This window comes from Myxine glutinosa, chromosome 6, assembly GCF_964187855.1.
Source record: "Myxine glutinosa chromosome 6, kmMyxGlut1.1, whole genome shotgun sequence".
NCBI classification, from domain to species: Eukaryota; Metazoa; Chordata; class Myxini; order Myxiniformes; family Myxinidae; genus Myxine; species Myxine glutinosa.
In genome coordinates this window covers 109,265,744-109,290,832 of record NC_136266.1, presented here as the reverse complement: position 1 = coordinate 109,290,832, position 25,089 = coordinate 109,265,744, and the positions used below count along the sequence as shown (strand labels likewise).

The 25,089-nt window shown below is 41.4% G+C and overlaps 1 protein-coding gene across 11 annotated transcripts in view; it reads right to left on the bottom strand.

Annotated features, from left to right (window-relative positions):
• Positions 1-25,089, bottom strand: part of NCOR1 (nuclear receptor corepressor 1) — a 376,183-nt gene that overhangs the window by 109,677 nt on the left and 241,417 nt on the right. For 10 of the 11 annotated variants that reach the window (XM_078780340.1, XM_078780342.1, XM_078780341.1 and 7 more), the window contains 5 exons: positions 22,350-22,755; positions 21,952-22,173; positions 14,506-14,781; positions 12,009-12,161; positions 6,984-7,055 (listed from right to left, as the gene is read on the bottom strand). In XM_078780340.1, coding sequence (XP_078636466.1) covers positions 6,984-7,055; positions 12,009-12,161; positions 14,506-14,781; positions 21,952-22,173; positions 22,350-22,755 — 1,129 coding nt within the window. The remainder of the gene's footprint in view (positions 1-6,983; positions 7,056-12,008; positions 12,162-14,505; positions 14,782-21,951; positions 22,174-22,349; positions 22,756-25,089) is intronic. The other variant, XM_078780346.1, reaches the window with a different exon arrangement.

The window sequence follows — 25,089 nt, the reverse complement described above, 5'->3', positions numbered from 1 at the left end:
AAGATCTAAAGTTTCCGATGACTTTAAATGATATTCCTAAATTTGAAAAGTTGAATAATTTATCAGTTAATGTTTATGGTCTAACAGAAACAAACAACATTCAGGTTTTAAAGCTTTCTGACAATTGTAAACAAACTCATATTAATCTTCTATATTTTAATTCAGAGGAAAATTCACATTATACATACATCAAAGATATTACAAAATTAATAAAACCACAAGTATGTAAAAGCACAAATAAAATATATATTTGTATGCGTTGTCTTAACTTCTTCCATACACAAGAAAGATTAGATAAACATTCAAATTATTGTGGTGAACATAAATCAACGGTAATCAACATGCCTAAAAAAGGCTCAAAGATCACATTCAAAGATGAAAAGAAAACAATAAAACATCCATTTGTTATATATGCTGATTTTGAAAGTATTTTAGAAAAAATTGATACTGCTTCTCCAGATCCAAAAGAATCATACACAAATAAATATCAAAAACATACTCCTTGTGGTTTTTGTTATTATATCAAATCATCCGTTGGTGATAAATATAACAAGTTAGAGATGTATAGAGGCTCAAATACCCCAGAGGAGTTTGTGAAACGACTAGAAAAAGACTGTGTTCGATTAACCAAGATAATGAGAGAAACCAATAAACCAATGTCCTTAACAAGTAAAGAAAAAAGAGAATTTATAAAAAACAATGTCTGTCATATTTGTGAGGAGAAAATTGGTAAAGGTCTAAAGGTTAGAGACCATTGTCATCTCACTGGTAAATATAGAGGTCCGGCTCATCAAAGTTGTAATATTAATTATCAACTCCCCTCTTTCATTCCTGTCTTTCTTCATAACAACGCTCATTATGATACACATCTATTTATCAAGGAACTCTCAAAGACTTCTGGAAGTATCTCAGCAATTCCAAACATGGATCAGAAATACATTTCATTCACAAAAACAATTCACACATCTCCTATTACTCATATCAGATTTCTTGATACATTTAAATTCATGGCAAGTCCATTGGCTAACTTGGTTCAAAATCTAAAAGAGTTTCCATGTCTTTCAGAGTATTTTTTAGATAAAGATTTTCTAACACAAAAGGGAATTTACCCCTATGACTATATGGACTCATTTGAGAGATTCAATGAAACACAACTTCCTTTAAAAGAAAATTTCTATAACAAATTAAATAATAGTCATATATCTGATAAAGATTATGTACACGCACAAAATGTTTGGAAAAAATATAACATTAAGAATCTTGGTGAGTATCACGATTTGTACCTCAAAACTGATGTGCTTTTGTTGGCTGATGTGTTTGAGGCTTTCAGAACAATCTGTCATTCTGGATATGGATTGGATCCTGCTCACTATTACACTGCTCCTGGATTGGCTTGGAGCGCGATGTTAAAAATGACAAAACAAGCTTTGGATTTGATAACCGATGTTGATATGCTTTTGATGATTGAAAAGGCAAAGAGAGGAGGAATTTCACAAGTCTGTTCAAAGAGATATGCTAAAGCAAATAACAAGTACATTCCAAATTATGATCCATCGGTAGAGAGCTCCTACTTGATGTATTATGATGCGAACAACCTGTATGGCTGGGCAATGTCTCAGGCTCTTCCTTATGGAAAACTTAGATGGGTAAAGGAAAAAGATTACAAAAAGGTTTTACAAGATGTATGTATCTCTACACAAAAAGAATTGGATGATTCAAAGGTTGGTTATTATTTTGAGGTCAATTTGAAATATCCAGAGGAACTTCATAACCTACACAAAGATCTCCCATTTGCTTGTGAAAAGGAAAGTCCAAAGAAGAAGTGGTTAAGTGCTTATCAACAATCATTTAATATAGGTGAATCAACAGAAAAATTACTTACTACATTATATAACAAGAAAAATTATGTACTACACCAAAGAAATTTGCGACAATATTTATCAAAAGGTCTAAGAATAGAGAAGATCCATAGGGTTCTAAAGTTCAATCAAAGTCATTGGTTAAAGGGGTACATTGATTTTAATACACAAAGAAGAACAGAGTCAAAAACAGATTTTGAGAAAGACTTTTATAAATTGATGAACAATGCGGTCTTTGGTAAGACCATGGAAAATGTGAGGAAAAGACAAAATATCAGACTATCAACATCTTGGAAACAAGCATCAAAATTAATTAATAGACCGAGTTTTACTAGAGCTGAGGTCTTTACTGAGAACTTTTGTGCGATCCATTTGATTAAAGAGAGTATTGAAATGGACAAACCTATTTATATTGGAACATCAATTCTTGATTTATCAAAGTCATTAATGTATGATTACTTTTATAATAACTTGAGGAAGAAATATCAAAATGATGTTAATCTACTTTATATGGATACAGATAGTTTTATTTTGCAAATTAATACTGATGATGTTTATTCAGACATGAAAAAGGACATTAATATCTATGACACTAGTAATTACAGTCCAGAGAGTGAGTTGTTCTCTTCTAAAAATAAAAAGGTGATTGGAAAGTTTAAGGATGAATTAGGGGGAAATGTCATGAGTGAATTTGTGGGATTGAGGTCTAAGGCTTATGCTTATAAATACATTGTGAATAATGTCGAAAAGACTGATAAGAAGTTAAAAGGTGCAAAGAAAAATGTTATTAAAGAAACAATAAACTTTAAGGATTATTATAACTGTTTAACAACAAAGAAAGAAGAGTTTAGAAAGATTAATGGAATAAGAAGTTATAAACATAAATTATATTCAGAAGAGATGAATAAGAAAGCATTGGGGGCTTTTGATGATAAGAGGTTTATTTTAGAAAATGGAATTGATAGTCTCCCTTATGGTTATATAAGTATATAAGTGATAAGTTAAAAAGGGGGGTTAGGGATTTTAACGGGCTACCGCCGCCTTTTTTACTATTATATAAATGATAGAACCAAGTACCAACCAGACTAAAGAGTGGAGGTGTAATCAACCTTGGTATATAAATGGTAAACATAATGAATGTGAAAAATATCAAATAGGTATAATTGAAAAGACAACTGGTAAAACAATTTACAAAACAAATTAGAGAATTAATTTAAATACCGGTGAGTTGGGTAAAAAAGATAAAAATATTTTTGAGTGGACGGAAAACTTTGATGGTTGTCAGGAAAATATATACATTAATTTAAAAATGGTATGTGGGAGAGGAGGCGCTCAGACAAGAACATTGAGGGAGGTTTATCATTTTATTTTAGCTCAGTTAAAATATCTTGATAAAGAACCAAACTCAAACATATTTTTTGTTAATGTATTAGACGGTGAGGAGAGTTGTAGGAGAATTAAATTATTTCCCACACATAAACAAATATTTGTAGGGTCGTTGTTTGAGTGGGTCAAAGATGATTCACCAGATGATATTAAGAGTAAAAGGTTAAAAGGTCCATAAGGTCAGAAGGATCACAGGTTCACACAGAAGGACCATTGTTTAAGTGGTCTAATGATAAAGGATAACATGTCAAAAGGTTAGAAGGTTCGTAAAGAACAGGGTGAGAGAAATAGAGGTGTTTAGGGGCAATGAGGGAATGGAAAAATTAACATGTAAGTCAATGGGAAAATGAGAGTGTCCCAGAAGCAACATATATACACTACTATGTATGTTTCACTCTCTGTCACATGCCGTTGGTCCCATGTCAATTTGATGAAGTTGAAAAATTAACATTACGAAGTTTCTCTGGGACGTACTGATTCCGAATAATGAAGTTGAAAAATTAACGTTCCGAAATACGCTAATTACGCTAACAGAAGCGCTGGCGCTGCGAAGCGCTAGAGGGAGCGCTGCGCTCCCTCCCTTCAATTCCCTCCCTCTTCTGCTAGCGTTTCTGCGCTAATATGCTAATTTTAAAACACGAAGTTTTTTTAAATTTAAGGTGTGCTGTAGTTGCTCTGAGACGTACTGATTCCGAATATGCCTTTGGTTTTTCTCTGCGATGAGTAGTTCTCGAGTTATAAGAGGACAAACAAACATACTTTACTGCTTTATATATATAGAAGTTGGTACGATTCGGCCAAGGAATCCCAGAGATAATTGCAATTAAGTGAGCCGTGACGTCACGGAAACGCGCCGCCGGTAATATATTATAATTTATGGTAATCTATGCAGCACGACATGGTCATCACGGAAAACAAGGCGCCTTTGCCGGCGCAAACCGGCTCTCCCAGGGTCAAACTCGGTATCGTTGTGAGCGCACGGTTCAGCCCTTCAAGAAAAAGTTTATTTTGTAAAAATCGAACCACGCGTTAAAAAGATATGACTGGTTTTGTTCGCCGGCACGTCGGCGCTCGAATCGGCTCGCGATAAAATCCAACACGTCCTTTGTCGGGGTCGTCTGAACCAACCACGGGCCTAGAAAGCTGGGACTGGTCTCAAAAGTTAGGTCTCGATCATATCTCATAATGCTGGAAGCTGCACGTCTCTGTGATAATCTTGTGGACCATGACAAGAGATCGTGCGAGTCGCTCGCAACGGCTTCAAGCACTTCCGCATTCGACCATTTCATGAATGCCATACGCCCCGCCCATCAAAGCGCGTACGTATTAAACGAACATACAGTGGCCCATGTGTCGTCATTTGCGCATGCGCCAAAGTCTTTGCAGGAACATGAAGCATCGGAACAGCGCATTTGCGCATGCGCAAGAGTGAGAACCGCCTGTGCACCATTATGCTAACAGAAGCGCTGGCGCTGCGAAGCGCTAGAGGGAGCGCTGCGCTCCCTCCCTTCGATTCCCTCCCTCTTCTGCGCTAATACGCTAATTTTAAAACCCGAAGTTTTTTAAAATTTAAGGTGTGCTGTAGTTGCTCTGAGACGTACTGATTCCGAATATGCCTTTGGTTTTTCTCTGCGATGAGTAGTTCTCGAGTTATAAGAGGACAAACAAACAAACATACTTTACTGCTTTATATCATTATACATACTTGTATCAAGTTTGATTTAAATCCCTTCAAGAGCTTACAAGCCAGTAGGAGGTGGTTTGATCAATTCAAAAAGCGACACAGCTTCCAAAACGTTAAATTTGTGGGTGTGTTTGCATCTTCGGACCATGCAGCCCCAAAATGATTTATTTAATCTGCTATTAATTTGCAATTGGTGACTGGTTTTGACACCAAAACAAATTTTTATGACAGACCCTACGCATCAAAAAGCTACATATAATCGAACAAACACTTTCAAACAGAACACCTTCGCCGCCATTAGAGCATTTACAGTCACGTGAAAAAGTAAGTACACCCCATGTAAAGTTTTGACTTTTTCAACATATTTCAACATACAGCTATTTGATCTTCATTTCAACAATATTGATAGATAAAGGTGATATAATATAACAAATATCATGAAACATTTACATTTTGTAGTCCATTGTATAATTTAAATAAACATAAATCCAAATTTCGCATGTGGAAAAAGTAAGTACACCCCTACATTTATCACGACTTCAAACACCTAAAATTAGAATCAGGTGCACCAGCTCAGGTGCAAATGATTAGAACATCGTTAGAGAGGATCTTGGAGGAACCTGTCTTATTTAAACATCAGACATTTAGTTTGGTTTGCTCTTTGTTGTTGAAGTGTGCGGCATCACCATGCCGAGATCAAAAGAGCTCTCTGAGGCCTTCAGAAAGAAGGTTATAGATGCCTACGAGTCTGGGAAGGGATTTAAAAAGATATCCAAACAATTTAAAATCAATCATTTGACTGTCCGGAAGATCATCTACAAGTGGAGAAGATTCCAAACAAATGCCAACTTGTTCAGGCCAGGCCGCCCCAGCAAGTTCAGCCCGAGAGGAGATCGCAAGATGCTGAAAGAAGTCTCTAAGAACCCCAGAATGTCATCACGAGACCGACAGGTAGCTCTTGCCACTGTTGATGTCAAAGTGCATGAGTCTACCATTAGAAAGAAGCTGCACAAATTTGATCTACATGGGAGGTGTGCCAGGAGGAAACCTTTGCTGTCCAGAAAGAAAATCAGGGCAAGACTAAAGTTTGCCAATGAACACCTAGGCAAAGACCAGCACTTCTGGAACAATGTGCTCTGGACAGATGAGTCAAAGGTAGAGCTATTTGGCCACAGTACCAGAAGACATGTTTGGCGAAAAACCAGTAAATCCACCAAGGAATGGCTGAAAAGAAAGAAATGGAGGGTTCTGGAATGGCCAAGTCAAAGCCCAGATCTAAATCCCATCGAGATGTTGTGGGGGGATTTGAAACGAGCTGTGCATGCAAGAAACCCCTCAAACATCACACAGCTGAAAGAATTCTGCATGGAGGAGTGGGCAAACATTTCTCCCAGTCGATGTCAGAGACTGGTAGACAGTTATAAGAAACGCCTACTTGAGGTTGTTTCTGCCAAAGGGGGCAATACCACCTATTAGAGCCAAGGGTGTACTTACTTTTTCCACATGCGAAATTTGCATTTATGTTTATTTAAATTATACAATGGAATACAAAATGTTAATGTTTCATGATATTTGTTATATTATATCACCTTTATCAATCAATATTGTTGAAATGAAGATCAAATAGTTGTATGTTGAAATATGTTGAAAATGTCAAAACTTTACATGGGGTGTACTTACTTTTTCACGTGACTGTAAATTGCATCAGAAGTGGCAATAAATGTGAATTGGTGCTCCCAGCTTGCAAACGCGATGACAGAAGATGCATTCACATTTTTTCTGTCTCCATCCCAACCTGTTTAGATGTCTGTGCGGACTGTAGAAGTGAAAAATCAAAAGTTGACTCTCCACCCTTGCAGGGTTAGGGATTTTTTTGTGCCTCTGACCTGACCCTGATACCCTCAACATATAAGCAGAATTTGATGGTGATTGGCCAAGGGGTATGGAATTGCATAGAGATCAACAAAAAGGATGCACGTGCACACACGCACACCATTTTCACAAAACAACTACACCCCTGAAGAGGATGCTTTTTCCCACAACGTGAGACCTACCAGAGCGCCATGACGTTGAGACTTCGTTGGACACTGTGTTGGAAGGCGGTGTGTTCAAGTGGGAAGCTCGACCTAAGTCAACGAGAAGACACACACGGTTAAGAATGAGCAAACAATTGCAGGCTCTCACAATAGTCCAGCAAAGTGAACAAGAGAATATTGAAAGGAAGATTAGAAAGACGAGGCAGTGCTTTTGCCAATCATCATTGTAATAGATCAACAAACTCACTAAAATGGCACCTGCACATCGGTACAGCCCCTGCACATCGGTACAGTGTCTGCACCACGATACGGAGCCGGTACCATGTTATGGAGTGTGCACATCGGTAATATGCCTGCATATCGGTACGGTGCCCGCACATCGGTATAGTACTTGCACCTTGGTACAGAACGTGCACTGAAATATAGTACCTGCACCTTCTCGCACACTTGGGTATTTGTAGTTTTGTTCAGCCAAATACTTGGGTATTTTTTTACGTGTTCAGAGTACTAATTTAAAGTCAAAGGAATCTGACCTGCTATCCATGATTATGAGAACTCAAACTTTGAAGATGCAGTTCCTTGCACACCTGAGAATTACAAACCAATATACTGGAAAAAATCAAGACCTGATCTATTGGCAGGATGAACAATGGCATTGTACCAACACAAAAGCCTTTTGTTAGAGGTACCATGACTAAAACAATTAATAGATGGAACTATTTCTGAAATGTGGCCGACTCAATGATGACTTCAAAATCGTACCCACCACCAGGCAAATCACAGCAATGGGAAAGGTGCAATAGACCGTTTCGATATGCAGTAAACCCTCAAATATCAAGAGTTTCGACCAATCGCAGGTAATAGGGTGCATCAAACGCCCTTAGGTTCTTGGATTTTAATGTCTATTCTCTCAAATGTTACACTTGTTGGTAGAAGTATGTATGCAAAAAATAAATGAAATCAGAGGTGGTCCTGGGTGGCCACCGGCCACTTTTATATATTTAGGGCCATTTTCGGGGCCGCACTATGTAAAAATGTTTGATTTTGTTATTTTACACCCAAACCTAGTCATGTTTGGTATCAAATTGAAGGTCTTGATGAGAGGAATACAAATATAACAATTTTATGCAAAAAACGATGGTTTGATAATTAGTTTGTATTTTTACATGAATGAAATCGGAGGTCTAATCGTGGGTCCCATACTAGTAGTCTAATAATATCCTTTATTTTCTTTCAGATGGCAGATAAGAAGACCAGATTAGCAAGTGCCATTTTTGGTCTTGGCAATGCTTTTACAGAAGCAGATGGTACATTGACAGGAGTCCGCCTCCCAACTTGCCGGCAGGTTCTTCGATGCGTGATGTGGTACATCCAGAAAGAAATATGTGAAGGCAAACAAACTCAGCCACTGAAATGGAAATCTGCCAGCATCGTCCTTATCCAGCTGAAAAAATTCTACACTAAAGCAAATATTCCTATGCTTTCAGACCATCAATGCTGCAAACTAATACTTGACCTTCTTAATGACAATAACAAATTGCGTCAAATACCTGTTTCTCGCCGAGAATCTCCAAGCACTTTGGCTAAGTTGCAAACCATGAATGAACGTCTTGATAAGACCTTTGGTGTATGGACAAAAGATGCAATGACAAACATTAAGAATGAGGAAGATAGAGTATTTTTAGAGTCAATGAAATCTGACAGAGTAGCCTCATTTGGTGGTGTTGACAAGAAGAAAGTTGATAAAGATCATAGAAAAGAAAAACGCCTCTTAGCGGAAGCTTCAAGACGAGAACGTCATGAATCATCCAGTGTACAAGAGATGACAATTAGTTCTGTATGCTCTGATGATAGTGACTCTGCAGATAGCTTGGAAGAAACTGAAGAAGAGGCGATTCCAGAGTTTCAAAGGAAGCGTAGTCACCACAGATCAACATATGCAGGTACATCTGCCTTTATTCCTCATGATATTCTGAAAAGACATTCAGTTGTGTCTGTTGCTACTCGACTAAACATAACTCCTGTTCAACAGGTTGCGCTCACCAAAGCTGTAATTCAAGAGGCAGGAGGTGATCCACGTCGTGTGGCCAAGTCGTACTCAACTGCTGATAAGGCTCGACGATCAATAACAAGTGCTATCGCCAAAGATATTCAAGAAAATTGGATCGCCCCAACAGCTGCAACACTTCACTGGGATGGCAAGCAGATACCAACGCTCACAAACAAGAATGTCAAGGAAGAAAGATTGCCAGTGTTGGTTGGGAATGCCACTGATGTAAAGCTACTGGGGGTGGCTAGATATCCTCCTGGAAGTGATAGGTCATCAGGTGACATCATTGCCGAGCACACTTACACGTATCTACATTCATGGAAGTGCAAACAATCAGTTGTCAACTTATGTTTTGACACAACAGCATCAAACACTGGACACGTTACAGCTGCCTGTGTTACCATTCAATCAAAACTGGACCGTGCTCTTCTGTGGTGTGCATGTCGCCATCATGTTGGAGAGGTAATCCTGGATCATGTGTTTGACGTTCTCAAAATTGAGGCATCAAAGTCTCCAGAAGTATCTTTGTTCCAAAAATTCCAGAAGAATTGGGAACGCATATCGCATGCAAAGAATGAAAGTTTAACCAAAATTGACATTTCCATGTACAATGACTATGCACAACAGCTGCTTTTATCCTGCAAAAACAAGGTTTTAAGCACAATCCGCACAAGCGCTTCATACTGTAGGGAAGACTACAAGGAAATGGCACAACTCTGCCAGGTAGTCCTCGATGATGATGTCACAAAACAAGGAACACTCCACAGACCAGGGGCCATGCATAAAGCAAGGTGGATGTCAAAGATTCTTTATTCCATCAAAATATGCCTACTTGAAGAGCAAATTTCTCTACTACCTCGAGGAACTGTAACAACACAACATCAACAGAAAAAACTGAAGGAGTTTGTTGTTTTTGTTGTTTATATTTATTGTGATTGGTGGCTCATATGTCAGTCTGCTTCAAATGCCCCATGGTTTGATTTGTGCTTTTACAAGACTCTGCTCAACTATAAAGCTGTCAACTCAACCATTTCAGTCAGCGCTGTGAAAGCCTTTGATAGACATTTGTGGTATTTAACCCCAGAACTGGTTGTTTTGGCACTGTTCAGCAATGCAATTCCTCAAAAGGATCGTCGTGCCCTTGCAGATGTGTTACTGGCCATACAACCAGATGAAATGCCAAGCACTCCAAAACACCGCTACGGTTCTGGATATGGCAAACCGTCATTTCCAAAAATTACAGAAGCGACAACCCTGGCTGATCTTGTGAACGAGGACTCGTGGTTTACAGTAAACCTTCTTCACCTAGATATGACCTTCCTAACAGAGGATGTTGACACTTGGCAGAACAATGAGCACTTCAAGGCAGCCAAGTCCATTGTGGATGGGCTTAATGTTGTGAATGACCCTGCGGAGAGAGCAGTAAAGCTCGCAACTGATTTTGTCTCAACTGCAAGAAGAGAAGACCACTTCCAAAATCTTCTTCAAGTGGTTGAATGTGACCGCAAAGCGAGGCCAAATTTGCGGAAACGAGCAAAGTTGGAGTAGTGACATTGGCGTTGTGCTTAATACATTTTCAAACTTTTAATCAATGAAAGTACAATACTACAACACTGTACTACAACTTTGTAATATGAAGAACGATTTTGGTTAATTTTACATTGACATGTAAGGTTGTTTTAACTGTTTGATATTAGGCATTTAGTAAAAGTAGGACTTTACTTTTGTATATAGGTATAATGGTTAATTTTACATTATCTTGTAGTTAATTTTACATTATCTTGTAAAGTAGTTTAGCTGTGGCCCTAAATATATAAAAGTGGCCGGTGGCCACCCAGGACCACCTCTGATTTCATCTATTTTTTGCATACATACTTCTACCAACAAGTGTAACATTTGAGGGAATAGACATTAAAATACAACAACTTTTTGAAAATCATGGGGCGTTTGATGCACCCTAGCAGGTAACCTACTGTGTCCCGATTCCGTTATCGTGGAATTTCAACAGTCGTGGTTTTTGAGTTGAGATGAGTCATTGGTTGCGTCCGTGTGTACCTCCCATTACGAGCCTTTTGTTGTTTCTCGCTCACCGTTAATTGTAGTAATCAGAGCAGCATACGGGATCGAAGCTTAGTTTAAAAGATGAACAGCGCGATTGGGAAACACATTTAATGCACTATTAAAGCACTCTCAATAACGAATCGCCATCGAACAGGAAATGACATATGGAAATCCTGTAATACTAGATCTACAAGATCTTGTAGCCACACAACAGTTAATCATGCTACCCAAATGTAAAACGATGGACAAAATTAATTGTGCCAAAAGGCAGAGAAAGATTATGACATTGTGGGAAAGGAATCGAGTTGTTAGATACGTTGGCAAGAGGTGAAAGTGCGGCATCTGTGGGCCACCATTACGGGATCAATGAATCCACTGTGCGGTAAACTTGAGTCAAATATCCATGCAAGTGCTCCTGCCAGCAAAGCACAAAAGTCTCATTCCAGGCCTGTAATCCTCATATTGAAAGGATGGAAAAAGCGCTGAATGTTTGGATCGAGGAGCAAACAGAAAAAATGCTTTTGAGTGGACCGATGATATGGGAGAAACCAGTACGGTTGAACCTTTTAAGTGGACCGATGATGCGGAAGAAACCATTGCCGTTTTCCCCCGTTGGGTGCACCGATGATACAGAGAAATCATTGCGGTTTTACCCCTTTGGGTGGACCGATGATACGGGAGAAACATTTGCAGATTTACTAACGTTTACAGTTTACATGAAGCACCTGTGGCTGCCGTCGACTTTCGTCGATATTTTCTCGAAGTCCAGGAACCGAACCTACGATTTTCCATTGGCCCTTGGTATCCACTATCGTGGTTTCAACTATTGTGACATTTTCCAGGAACGTAACCTCCGCAATATTTTTGGGTTTACTGTATACAAGTATAAAAGAAGGGAAATATGTACTGGTGCTTGAGGTGGCAGTGATTACCAGGAGAGAGTGGTGAGGCCGTGTAAGGGCGAGTGAAGGCAGCCGAAGAGCTGGGCATGTACGTGATGCGGTCCATGGGTGGTGTGCTACTACCACCTGGCTGAGGGACCAGCATCGGGTGGTGGGGTATTTGCGCGAGATCCAGGACACCCGCTGTGCATGGCAGGGTAAAATTAAAGAATAGATGAATAAAATACAACAAAACCCACAAGGGCATAAAGCCGAGTGGGCATGGTTATTAGCACTTTATCTTGTATTTGGTATAACAAAAATAACCATGAACAAAGGGCAATGACTTATGTGACGTTTTCACTTTTTGAGTCATGGCGAAATGGAGTACTTCCTGCACAGCTGAATCTATTAGAGAAGTGATGCCAATTGTGCGGGGCACTCTGAGTACCAGTGATGTCATCTTGTGATGTTGCTTTTCTCTCAACACTCTGCACGGCGATTGAGAACAAATCCCACCTTGCTATTATAACCCCGAGGGTTATTATAACTCCATGAAATTATAACCCCGAGGTTTGTCAGTGTTCTATCCAATCTCCCCCTCTCGCCAAAGGATGCCAACCCAAAGGGATTGTTGGTGCTCCAGCCTCTCAATACTGAGCGTGAAGCATGCACCATTTTTAAAGTCTTCGGAATGACTCGGCCGAGGTTTAAACAACCGACCTATCACACCCCCAATGAATGCTCTCAGACCCACAACACACCATTATGCAATAGAGTCTGGCATTTCATCCTCATCTATGTTATAACTATCACATACAAGTCATTTTAAGCTTCATCATGAAAGGTGTAACTATTTTCTGCATTCACATGTCAAGTGAGACTCACAAAAGTTGCATCATGTGCTGGAGCAGCATTTGTGGTTGCATACACAGGCACATGTAGTTTAAAATGTGTTTCTTATCCTTAAAGTTATGATAATTGTATTGTGGATTACGTCATGACAGTTATAATGATTGCATTGTTTGTAGTGTGAATTTCTCCATCATAGACAAACATATGTTTAGAATGAATCCCGGAAAATGCCACGCTTTCTAGGCCTTTCAGGATCAACGAACAAGGATGACTTCATATAACATCATCGCTTTCAGCAGCAAGATACTTTACAAAATACAAGCAAAGTATTTCCTTCATTTTTTTACACAAGTACATAAATATCAGGCCCTTAAAAAGAAACACATGGTGCATGAATAATATATTTTGTACAAACGACACCAAAAGTCAGCATTGCCAGCCTGGAACACAGAGCATGTGACTTTGTTATATTACAAATATTGAATTAAACAAACGACCACCATAGATATACTCGATTTCTAAAAGAACCATTACCTGGAAGCATGCTCAGTCAACCCAAATCAGTCTCCAATTGGGTTAGTGCATTATGGCACCTTCTCTGGGACATAATCAAAGAGAAGCGAATGAAGTTTATTTTTGTTGATGATTACTCAAATACATCAAGGTATACAATAAACAAATCAAACTTGATAATGTTTAATCCACTTGCATTCTATTCTCGAATCGAGAACAATGTCGCAAATTATGTTAAGAATACGTAAAAGGCAGATAACATTGTCATCCATGTTTAAGAAGTCATAATTCCTCTCCTCCGATCGAACTTCCTCTGCTCTCCCATCTTTCCGACCCTCCCGAGCTCCTACAGGATACACAGTTTCTTCCAATTACCTCATTCTGCTTAACGTCTCAAAATCCAGGCTTACCACACACCTCCACTCAACACAAACTCAACCCAACTCAGGACCTGCACGCACAGCCACCTCAAACTTGACACTGTACAACACTTACTTACAACTAGCTCTCAACTCGCGCAATACAGACAACTATTTAATATTTATTCTTTACTCGATCTCTGGAAGAGCCCAGTCGGAGTGGCCCAGCTTCCTTGCGGCTGTGGGCTTCCAGTGAGGATGCCTAGGGCTACTAATAAAGATTATGACTTCATACCCTCTATTACCCCCACTCTATCGAGCCTCGCTACATCGTAAAGAAAAAATTAAGTCCAGCGTTTCTTCATGTTCAAGCAACTTTACGAGCTTCAGACATCATAAAAATAAACTAGAGAGGTTCCAGGGAACCTGAACTCAACTGGTCTATATCAATATGGTTAGAATATGCATAATAGAACCACAAACTATATAGTTTATATGTGCTAAAAAATATATGACAAAAATTGATTTTTCAATATGGCCGCCCTGCCGCGCCCATTTTTGGGCGTGCAACGCCCAAATGCAATCCCAAACTATTTTATGTCTTAAAGATGCTGCATAACAAGTTTCATCAAACTTCATCAATATTTGTGACTTTTAGAGCATAGACGTCGAATTGTTTACAGACGACAGACAGACAGACAGACAGACAGACAGACAGACAGACGACGGACACTGGGTGTCAACAAAAACTCAGCTGGACATGGTCCAGTTGAGTTAACAAACAAATGAAGGAAAAGTGATTCCACAAAGTGACATCTTACCACGATGCAGTGGGAAGGCAGAGACAGACACTGGTTGTTCACGAGTGGAAACCCCACGGCTGACCTCAGAGGCTCGCATCATCTGCTGTGACGTGATGTAGTCATTCAGCAGTGTTTGCCGGTTCTCAAGCGCGGCCGCCGTTGCAGACTCGGCGAAGGGGTGGTGGTGGTGGTGGTGATACAATGCCGGGTAGCCAGTCGTGGGAAGCGCAGGACCGGGGGAAAGTTGCCGTCCACTTGACGTGGGTGGCCTCGCCATCAGGAAACCTGAAGGTACTAAGGAGTGGAGTTTGGGGTAAAATAAAAACAAATTTACATTTGGCACAAATTACAGAATTAAGTACATAAATAATTACTTTTGAGTGAAAAATGGTATATATAAATAAATAACAAATAAATAATAAAATAAAAATACAGAATTACTTGAATATACTTCGAGTGAAAATATGTGTTCTCTGCAGTGACATGGCTCATGAGTCAGATGGCTCAATGTGAGAAAGTGGCTTCGTTAAGCACCCCGTAAACATTTTTGCCTGCATGCACACAACCATTTTTATTGCATAAGAGGATCACTCCGCATATTTTCTGACCAGTTGTCAGATTTCTAGAGTGTGCATGAGCTATCACTAAGGGGATTTCAAATAAATTTGTCAAAAAAACTACCAGTTTCAGAAAATCATCTTCAACTGCGACATATGTTCACTCAAACGATCAGGTTATGCGTCATTTTATAGCTACTAGGCATGGTTAAAATGTGTGAAACGTTTACAGCATACTAATGTATTGACTGGACACAATGCAATAAAACGTTCTGTAAATCGAGATTTTCCTGCATTTTTGTGTTTTTACATTTTGGTAAATTTATTACACTATTTTTTATCAAAGTAACCAAACTACCTGAACGTGATATCAGAATTTGCACCAATCTTTGTGCTTCGCTTCGAAGTTAAAACAATTGGAATATCAGGCCATGTAACTGAGCAGAGGCAGAAAAAACACCCATCCGGTTTGGACTGGTTCACATCATACCAAAGACTTTAAAAATGGTACATGCTTGAAAAAATGATACATGCTTCCTTGCTTGAAAAGGATAGAGCATGTACAATCCCCTTTGGTTGGCACCCATGGGGAGGAGGAAATTCCTCTTGAGGAAATGCCCCGCTGAGCACTGTGAGAAAAGTGGTGCCATTGTTATGATGCCACTGTACCCAGAATATCACAGGAAGTGGCGTTAGTGATGGCACTTCCCCCAAGCTCAGTGGCTTTATTATGTATTTGTATCATCAGTATGTCCTTGTGTGTGTGTGTGGCAGCTCTATTACAAGCCGTAGCCCATGTATATATAAAAAAAAACATAACACCCCACCCCCTACCCTCCCCCCCCCCCCCCCCCTCATTTTCAGGAAATTTGCTGTCTGTATTTTCGTGAAACATGCAGGGACGGAATAAAATATTTACCATAAATGTGATAGATTGTGAGAGCACATTATTCTAATGTATTAACACATTAGTGCTTCCAGGGTTTGTACCATTTTGTGTTTCTGAAATTCCAGGACCTTCCATGACTTTTCCATGACCCTTGACTGATTCTCCATGACCCCACACAGGCATATTTTACTCACCCCCTACCTCAAAACACACCAGCGAGATTATGCAATTTATCAAGGATTTAAAGTCGACCACTATCCTGCTTCAGTTGAAAACCAGATTGGGTAACTGTTAACATGACAATGTGGTGGGCTGAATGCAGGAGGCCTGTAAAGAACAAAGCAGGCCAGATATCAAAACATGCCCATATATGGGAATCATTGGTTGAACTATCCTAGCTTTAATGACGTCTACGTGATCAAGTAGCATTTAACAAATAACATTCTCATTTCACATCTCTGATTGAAAAATGGGGAATAATAGAGTGTGCTTTAGCAGACAGACAGATCGTTTTACTGCAAGAGAAATGGCTGGTGTCGTTCAGTGATAGCATTGGTTGAGCTGTCCTGAGCTGCAATTTTGCGATGTGCCAATGGGAAATTGTGTTCCGAGTATCTGGATCAAAAGACTTACGAGTGCTTCACGGGAATGTAACTCGTTCGTACATATTTGTTTTATTCTGAAAATAACAAAAACCACACTCGCTCTCAATTTCCAGGGTTTTCCATGACTGTCAGTGAAATTCCATGACTTTCCAGGTCTGGAGGAGCATTTTATTAAATTTGATGACTTTCCAGGATTTTCATGACCCGTATGAACCCTGGCTTCTCATAGAAAAGCAATAAAACTTCATTTAACTGGCATATATGTAACAGTATCGGTCAGTTTGTACACAATACACTCAAATGTAGTAAGTAGTTAATTTATATTTCAAAGTATTGCTCTAAGTATTGCTATCAAGCTCAGACACTCAAATTATTGCTATATTTTGCATTTCTATGTAAATTGGTGACATGATGGATTAATCCCGAGATCCAGTTGCCGCTGTGAACAGTCTATAAGCTGAAAGTTGTGCATTTTCTGTCACGTATACAGCGGAAAGATCTGATCTAAAGGTGGGGTGCAGGGTATTACCCAGGTACAAGAGGCCTTTGCGAAGTGACTGTATCATGGAGATACAGAAAATACGAGATTTCTAGAACATCATATTGAAAACCTCACATCAAACGGACTGCTCGGGCACATAGGATGGTATGCCTTGTTTATGCGTAGGCACAAATTGTTGGCCTTAGAAATGCACCACGTGCTGAAACAGAATCCTAAACCATCCACTTCATCAACCAGAAGTGAAGGAATGTTAAAAAGGGCTCCGACAACTAGGGCAGGTGTAGAAAAGTAGAATGGACCAGATGGCATCAGCCCTTAGGTCCTAAAATCCTGCTCTGCCGCTCTATCTCACCCTCTCTCTGTTCTCTTCACCCTCTCTTTTCCTCAAGGTCATCTGCCATCTGCTTGGAAATTTTCCAACATTACCGCTTTACACAAAAAAGGTAAAAAAAAAAACAGACCAATCGGCTTGCAACTGCAGATCAATCAGCCTGCCCCCAATCATCAGCAAGGTCATGGAATCCATCATCGCTTCTGACATCAAATCCTTCCTCTTCTCCAATGGCTTGATCTCGGATCATCAATTAGGATTCAGACCAGGTCATTCTACTCTGGACATGCTGCTTCTGCTGTGTCAACAATGGATGGAGGTCCTCAATGCCAAACAGGAAATCGGAGCCATCTCCCTTGACATATCTCATGCTTTCGATACGATCTGGCACCCCACGCTGCTCACCAAACTCTCCTCCTATGGTATCCATGGAAATCTCCATGCATGGCTCACGGACTTCCTCTCCTGTCATAGTCAACGTGTGCCTCTCAATAGAATTATCTCGTCTCCTCTTCCTGTCCTTGCTGGAGTTCCTCAAGGCAGTGTTTTGGGCCCTGTACTTTTTCTGGTCTTCATTAATGATCTCTCCGACTCTCTGGAAAATCCTCTCTATCTCTTTGCTGATGACTCCACTCTCTGCTGCTCCATATCTCAACCCTCAGATCTTCAGGCAGTGGCCTCTTCACTCTCTGCAGACCTGGATATAATCACAAACTGGTCAAACAAGTGGAACATGTCTTTCAATCCTGACAAATCTCACACTCTTACGATGTCTCTCTGAAAAGACCGTCTGGATAACCCTGCCATCTACTAATACCATTATTATTTAAACAAACATGTTGTGTGTATCAAGTTGAAGGGGGAATCTCTGGAGGAATCTGTTCAGAGTGGCTGGCTTACTTGAGGCTGTGGGCTTCTAGTGAGGACACCTGGGGCCACTGATGTTGATGATGAAAAAGTACATTCGGGGAGATGAGTGTACATATATTAGTCTGACTGGATGGTGCAGAGGGAGAGCACTTACCCTGAGTGGTCTACTCTGGGTTTGATTCCTGACCTGACTATAACCTGTCAAATTGGTGCTTTGCAGGCAGGGTGTTGCATCAACGAATATACCATCCACTGTCGGACGCTACCCCAGGTGTCCTATATAATATGGCCGCAATCTTGGTTTTCTGGTGGGCCTAAGACATCAGGCCTTTAGGCCTCTGCTGATTGTAAACTACCCGGGTTTGTTGCGACATATTTACATTGCCTTTGTTTGGGTCGAGTGATACTCATGATGAGAGACCCCAAAAAATCGAATCATATATCAAATAAAAAATAATTATTAGAAAGGTTTAATCAAGCCCATCAAAACGCACGGTACATTGTTGCACGGTAGTCAAGTATTACGCTGTTACATAATCAAGCGTTACATTACGTAAATTACGAAAAAATAGTGTTACTTAATTTTTGAACAGCCCCATATTGGGGTTAAACAATCCGTGACCATGTGACAAATCAGCTCGTTCTCATATAACTGTAGCAGAGGCTGACATAGATGATAGGTGTTGAGTTAATCTTTTAATAGCGCATTAAATGCGTGTTTCCCAATCGGCCCATGAGCAGATTTTGTCACAGGTTGACCACAGTGCAGTGGTGGTGACGGTGGTTCGTACGCAGCCTATGGCTGCTTGGCTGCATCATTTTCTGGAGGCGTGGCTGTGCCGCTGATGCAATTCCCCCCATTAACATGAAGCTCGTACTCATTTTGCTGGCCTCGGAAGGATGACAAGCTGAGTCAACCCACCTGGAGTTATATAAACAGCACAAAGTGCTCAAGCCAGCCACCTAAACCGTTAGGGTGTTGCATCAACGTTCGGGTGCAGCAAGCCAACACCAGACTTTTACAGTGCGGTCATTCTTTTTATGACATAAACTGAAGGAATTATTATTGGAATGGATTCAACCAAGTGCAAAGTTCAAGTCCCTAGATCATGTTGTCATATCCAGAGTGCAAGTCCAGAATATAAAAATAAAAGGGACGCAAACTTGAGTGGGATAGCTGGAGGCCCCTGGTTCGAATCCCGACCTCTAAGCCTCTGCACCATAATATACAAAACACCTTGTGCAAATTAACAGACTGTCCTCTGCGGAGGGCCAGATCCTCAGTCGAGGACTCCCTGCCAGGTCGTTTTGGTCCTTTTTTTTTTTCTTTTTTTTTTTGTATACTGAATCGAGGCTCGTGAAAGAGCTAACATTTATTTCACAAACAAATCAACCAGACAAACAAAATATATAAAATGAGGGAGCGGAAGACAAGATGGGGAGAGAAGGGGAAGCACACAAACATAACATTTGAGAGCAGGGAGATGTGTGGGAGGGAGAGGGCTTGGGGGGAGGAGGCGTGGGAAGGGGGGGGGGGGGGTGGGAGAAATATAAAACACAAGGACACCAAGGACTTCCAGGACAGAAGTTGGTATTTCAAAAAAGTGGATTTGGGGTGAAATTAGCGGGGGTAGTAAAGATCAAGGTTTTGGATGGGGGAAGATAAGAGATGGTGGTGAACAGCTGTTTTAAAGACCTGGAGGGTGGAGTGGGATTGAAGAGAGTGAGGGAGTTTGTTCCAGAGGTGGGAGAAAAGAGGAATGAAGGAGTGAAGGTGAGCAGAGAGTCTTGATTTTGGCAGTTTAACCATAAGAGGGTTGCAGGCAGATCTTGTGCGACCTGTAGGAATATTTGGGGGACAGAGCCCAGAGAGAGCTGGGGGGCAAGGCCAGAGAGGAGTCGGTAGAAGACGGAAAGGCCACCAACCTGCCTGCGGTGAGTGAGTGAAAGGCCCTTGGAGTTAGCTTCATCGCGGGAGATTCCAATGATTCTGAACGCTTTGGTTTCAACAGCGTGAAGACGAGCTAGGTGTGAGGCAGGAGCACCAGCCCAGAGGGGAGAGCAGTATTCCATTGAGCTGCGGATGAAAGCCTTGTATGTGGTGAGGAGCTCAGGTGTGCCAAGGAAGGACTTCGCATGACGGAGGATGCCCAGTCGGCGACTGGCTTTGGAGGCCAGATTTGAAATGTGGTTTTCCCAGGAAAGATCATGGCAGATAGTGAGACCCAAAAGCTTGAGTGACAGAACTTCTTGGAGAGGATTATTCAGAAAGTGGATGGGAGGGTTGTCCAGTCGGTCTTTTCGGAGAGACATCGTAAGAGTGTGAGATTTGTCAGGATTGAAAGACATGTTCCACTTGTTTGCCCAGTCTGTGATTTTGTCCAGGTCTGCAGAGAGTGAGGAGGCTGCAGACTGCCGATCTGAGGGATGAAGAATGGAGCGACAGAGAGTAGAGTCCTCAGCAAAGAGATAGAGAGGATTTTCAAGAGAGTCAGAGAGATCATTGATGAAGACCAGAAAAAGCGCAGGGCCCAGAACACTGCCTTGAGGAACTCCAGCCTGAAAAGGAAGAGGAGATGAGAGAAACCCATTCAGGGCCACACGTTGACTACGACTAGAGAGGAAGTCCGCCAGCCATGCGTGGAGATTTCCATGGATACCAAAGGAAGAGAGTTTGGTGAGCAGAGCGGGGTGCCAGACCGTATCGAAGGCACGTGATATGTCAAGGGAGACAGCTCTAATTTCCTGTTTGGCATTGAGGACCTCCATCCATTGTTGAGAAAGCAGAAGCAGCATGTCCAGAGTAGAGTGACCAGGTCTGAAACCAAATTGATGATCAGAGATCAAGCCATTGGATCAAGCCATTGGAGTCCTTTAATCTCAATATGAAGTGAACAGAGGAGAGATGGCTAGCTGCGTCCACTGAGACAAACAGCATCACCAGCTGGTTGAGTTATTAGTTGACCATCTTGGCTTGTCCAGTTCTGTATTTCTGCCATATCCAAATTGAGGCTTTTGTAGCATATCTTAAAGGTCTCGCAACTTCCCCCTTCCAATCTTTACTCAAAGTCATATCTTCTCTGGGAGTCATACCAAGAACACATAAAATGGTACTTGCTACTTCCACACTTCATGCTCCTCATTTCGAGGATAAAGTGAAGAAAGCCCTGGGCCTTGGTATCAAATGAAGGGGGAAAGGGAAGGGGGAGGGGACGTGGTCAGGAAGGGGGAGCTTTTCCCTCGATTCCATTTCCTCCAAGGTCACCATCTGTATTTGTATGAAGTGTATGAAGTAGTGTATGAAGTTTTCAGTCATTTTTCCCTCCAGGTCTTCACGACAGTTGTTCAGAACTATCTCCGATCACCCACACCCCCTCCCCACCCACCTCCACCCATCCAAAACCATGATCTTTTCTACAGCTGCTAAACCAACCCCAAACCCAAAATTTTGCTTCTGTATCCATCTTATCTATCCCCAGCATTCTCACCTACCGATCAACCTTACACACACATCCCTTGCTGTCCATATCCATTTATTTCCTCTATCAGCCCTGCTGTTGGCATTTCCCCCTTCTCTTTCTGCTGTTCCTTTTGACGTGATGTTGCATCTTAATCTGTTCTTTGTTAAAGCTCCTCCACGAGCCTTGACTCTGTATACAAACATGTTCTGCATTTTGTTAAAAGTTCGAATGTTCAGTGACATTACTGACCTGATAAAAGCCCCGGATACAGGGCCGTTGTGTCGAATGCCAATGGCATGTGGCCACGATACATATCAGCATGAACTGCCCGCATTGGATGATCATAAGGACTGTGGGTGTTCGGCCGATCTCCGACTGCCCCTGCCGTTGACTTGGACGAGGTAGCACCTTCCCTTGATGTTGGTGTTGTCCTGCGTTCATGGCTCACTAGCTTTCCTACTCCAATTCCACCTGAGGACAGGGGGTCACATGAGAGGAAATAAGTTAATTTGTGTTTAGTCGGTTTATCATGAACACCACAGTAGAGCTCACCAGCGTAAAGTTCCAAAATGAAAAACAAGACTGAAGATCAAGTTTAACAATTTCATGTAACCGATTTAATACAAAGCCCCAGATTATCAGGATACCTTCAGATGAACGAGCAACAATTGGAGAGGCACGCGTGATGGATCCCGGGTAGCTGACCGGTTGTCTCCGGTTCGCCAGATGTTCTTCGTAAGAACCAGGGCTGGTGCGTGACTTGCTGGCATCGTGCGTGGTCACGCCACGTACCACCGACCCACATAGCACCGAATTGCAAACAGCCGACCCACGCAGACGGGACAGGTCCTCGGGTTTGGAGTCATCATGTGGGGCCCAGGTGCTCCGGCATGACAGTTGGTCACCTGAGCTGTCGCCACCACAAACTGTCACGTCAGAAGCTAGTAAACCATGATGGGGCAATGGCATGCCCTGAATGGGCATGGAACCAGTCAGCATTGACTTGACGTCATGCTTGGTGTAGCCTGTGGCACTGCCTTCAAACTTCACTCCCTGGTACAAACAAGTAGCAGAAAAAAATGGAAAGGAAACATTTACGAGAAAAAAAATGCACAAGGCCAAAACAATCAATATTATATTTTTTTATGTCGAGTCAAGGCTCATGGAAGAGCCAAAACACAGAATGGATGAGGACACAACATAATAAAAGGAACAGCAGAAAGCGTAGGGGGAAAGCTCGGTTCAGTTTGGCATTTTTAATATGAAATAGACAAAGCCTAGAAACGAACAAAACACATTCAAATTATCCCATAGAATTACACTTGAGAACCCTTTAAATTTTTAACACGGTGGGTTAGAAAGGTTCTTCGTCTTCATTTATGACGTGTGGACGGATGGAAGGAAGGAAGGACAGCCAAATATTTAAGCGGCTTCACCGCTTAAAAAGCAACGAGATTCTCAAATACAAAACAAGTACTGAGGGGGCTCATGCCTGAAACATCGCATCAGCGTCTTTCCCATGGCAGTTAGCATACTTCTTTCAACACTTGGTGAAGACAATTCAAATTCTAGATTTAGTTTATCCGAGAACTCAAAACACCATGCTCTCAGAATTCTGTGAATGAAGGTGGAGATCCATTAAGTTGGTCATCGTGCTCCCAATCAATATGCATCATTAAAACTAGAGTGAAACTATTTTTCTTCAAACTAACAAGTTTTCCATGAAATATTGTGATTCAAACTGCCACGATCAACTATATGTGAACAAAGTAAAAAAACATCCCTAAAAGTATTATTAAAACAATTTATTGATGATAGTCATGTAGAATAAATTATTTTATAAAATGCGGAGTGGCTGTTAAACACGTTTTTCTTGTACGTGTTTGATGTATACAGAGTTTGATGATCTGAGATGATGAGGAACTAAGACAGGGTATACAGAGTTTTAACTTGTAATAGCCTAATAACCACAATGCTACGAAAAAGGAAACGATGAAAGTGTCTCAAAGAGGAATAAAAAAAAAAATTGTATTCAAAGTCAAGGCTCGTGGAAGAGCGAGAACAGAAAATGGATCAGGACACAACAGAACAAAAAGAACAACATAAAGAGAGGTGGAAACGCCAACAGCAGGGCCGAGGGGCAAAATAGACAAGGATGGACAAACAAGGGAAGCGGGTAAGAATATGGGACAGGGGAGATGCAGCGAGTGTACAATATAGATACAGGAGCAAGCTCTAAGGAAGAAAAACGAGAATTGGGGTGTGAGAGGACTGGAGGGGGAAGTGGTTTGACCAGGGTAGAAAATAACAGTTTGTATGGGGGATGATCTGAGATGATGAGGAACAGCTGTCTCGAAGACCTGGAGGGAAGAATGAAATTGAAGACGATGTGGAAGGTTATTCCACAGGTGGGGAATAAGAGGAACAAATGAGTGGACATGAGCAGTGATTCTGGCTTTGTAAGTTTCACGAAAAGGGAGTTGTTAGTGGACAGAATGTGTCTTGCAGAAACCTGGGAGAGGAGGGGGGGTGGGGGGGGGGGGGAGGGGCAGCAGACAGAAAGGGCAGAGGGTGATCGGCCAGAAAGGAGGCTGTGAACGAGAAAGAGAGACCACCGACCTGTCTGCGATGGCAAGATGACAAGAACGTCACCTCAGCTTCATCGCGAGATATTACAACGATCTTGAAGGCCTTGGTTTCCATGGCGTCAAACTGAGCAATGTGTGAGAGCAGGGGCGCAAGCCAAGAGGGGAGAGCAGTATTCCATCAGGCTGCGGATGAAGGCTTTGTAGGTGGATAATAGTTCAGGTGTTCCAAGCAAGGATGTCACACAACGTAGGATGTCCAATCAGCAGCTGGTTTTGGAGGTCAACTTAGAAATGTGGTTCACCAAAGAAAGATCATGGCTGATAGCGAGACCCAATTTTTTAAGAGACTGAACTTCAAGAGGATTGTTAAGAAAGCAGATGGGAGGGTTTGCCAGATGGTCCTCTCAGAGAGAAGGAGAGAGAAAGGAAGAAAGTGAGAGAGATAGTGGGAGTGGGAGATTGGTCAGCATTGAAGACATATTCCAAGTGCTTGACCAGCTTGTGATTTTATCAAGTCTGAAGAGAAGGAAGAGGCTGCAGCCTGCGGATATAGAGGATTTCCCAGAAAGTCAGAGACATTGTTTATGAAGATTAGCACTAAGATGAGGCCGAGAACACTTCCTTGGCGGGGAGAGAAGATGAAAGGATTCCGTTGAGAGCTAGACATTAGCTACGAGAGTAAAGGAAGTTAATAAGCCATGTGTGGAGTTGGCCTTGGATGCCATTGGCAGAGAGTTTGGAGAGTTAGGTGGGGTGCCAGACTGTATCAAAAGCTCGAGATATGTCCAGAGAGATGGCC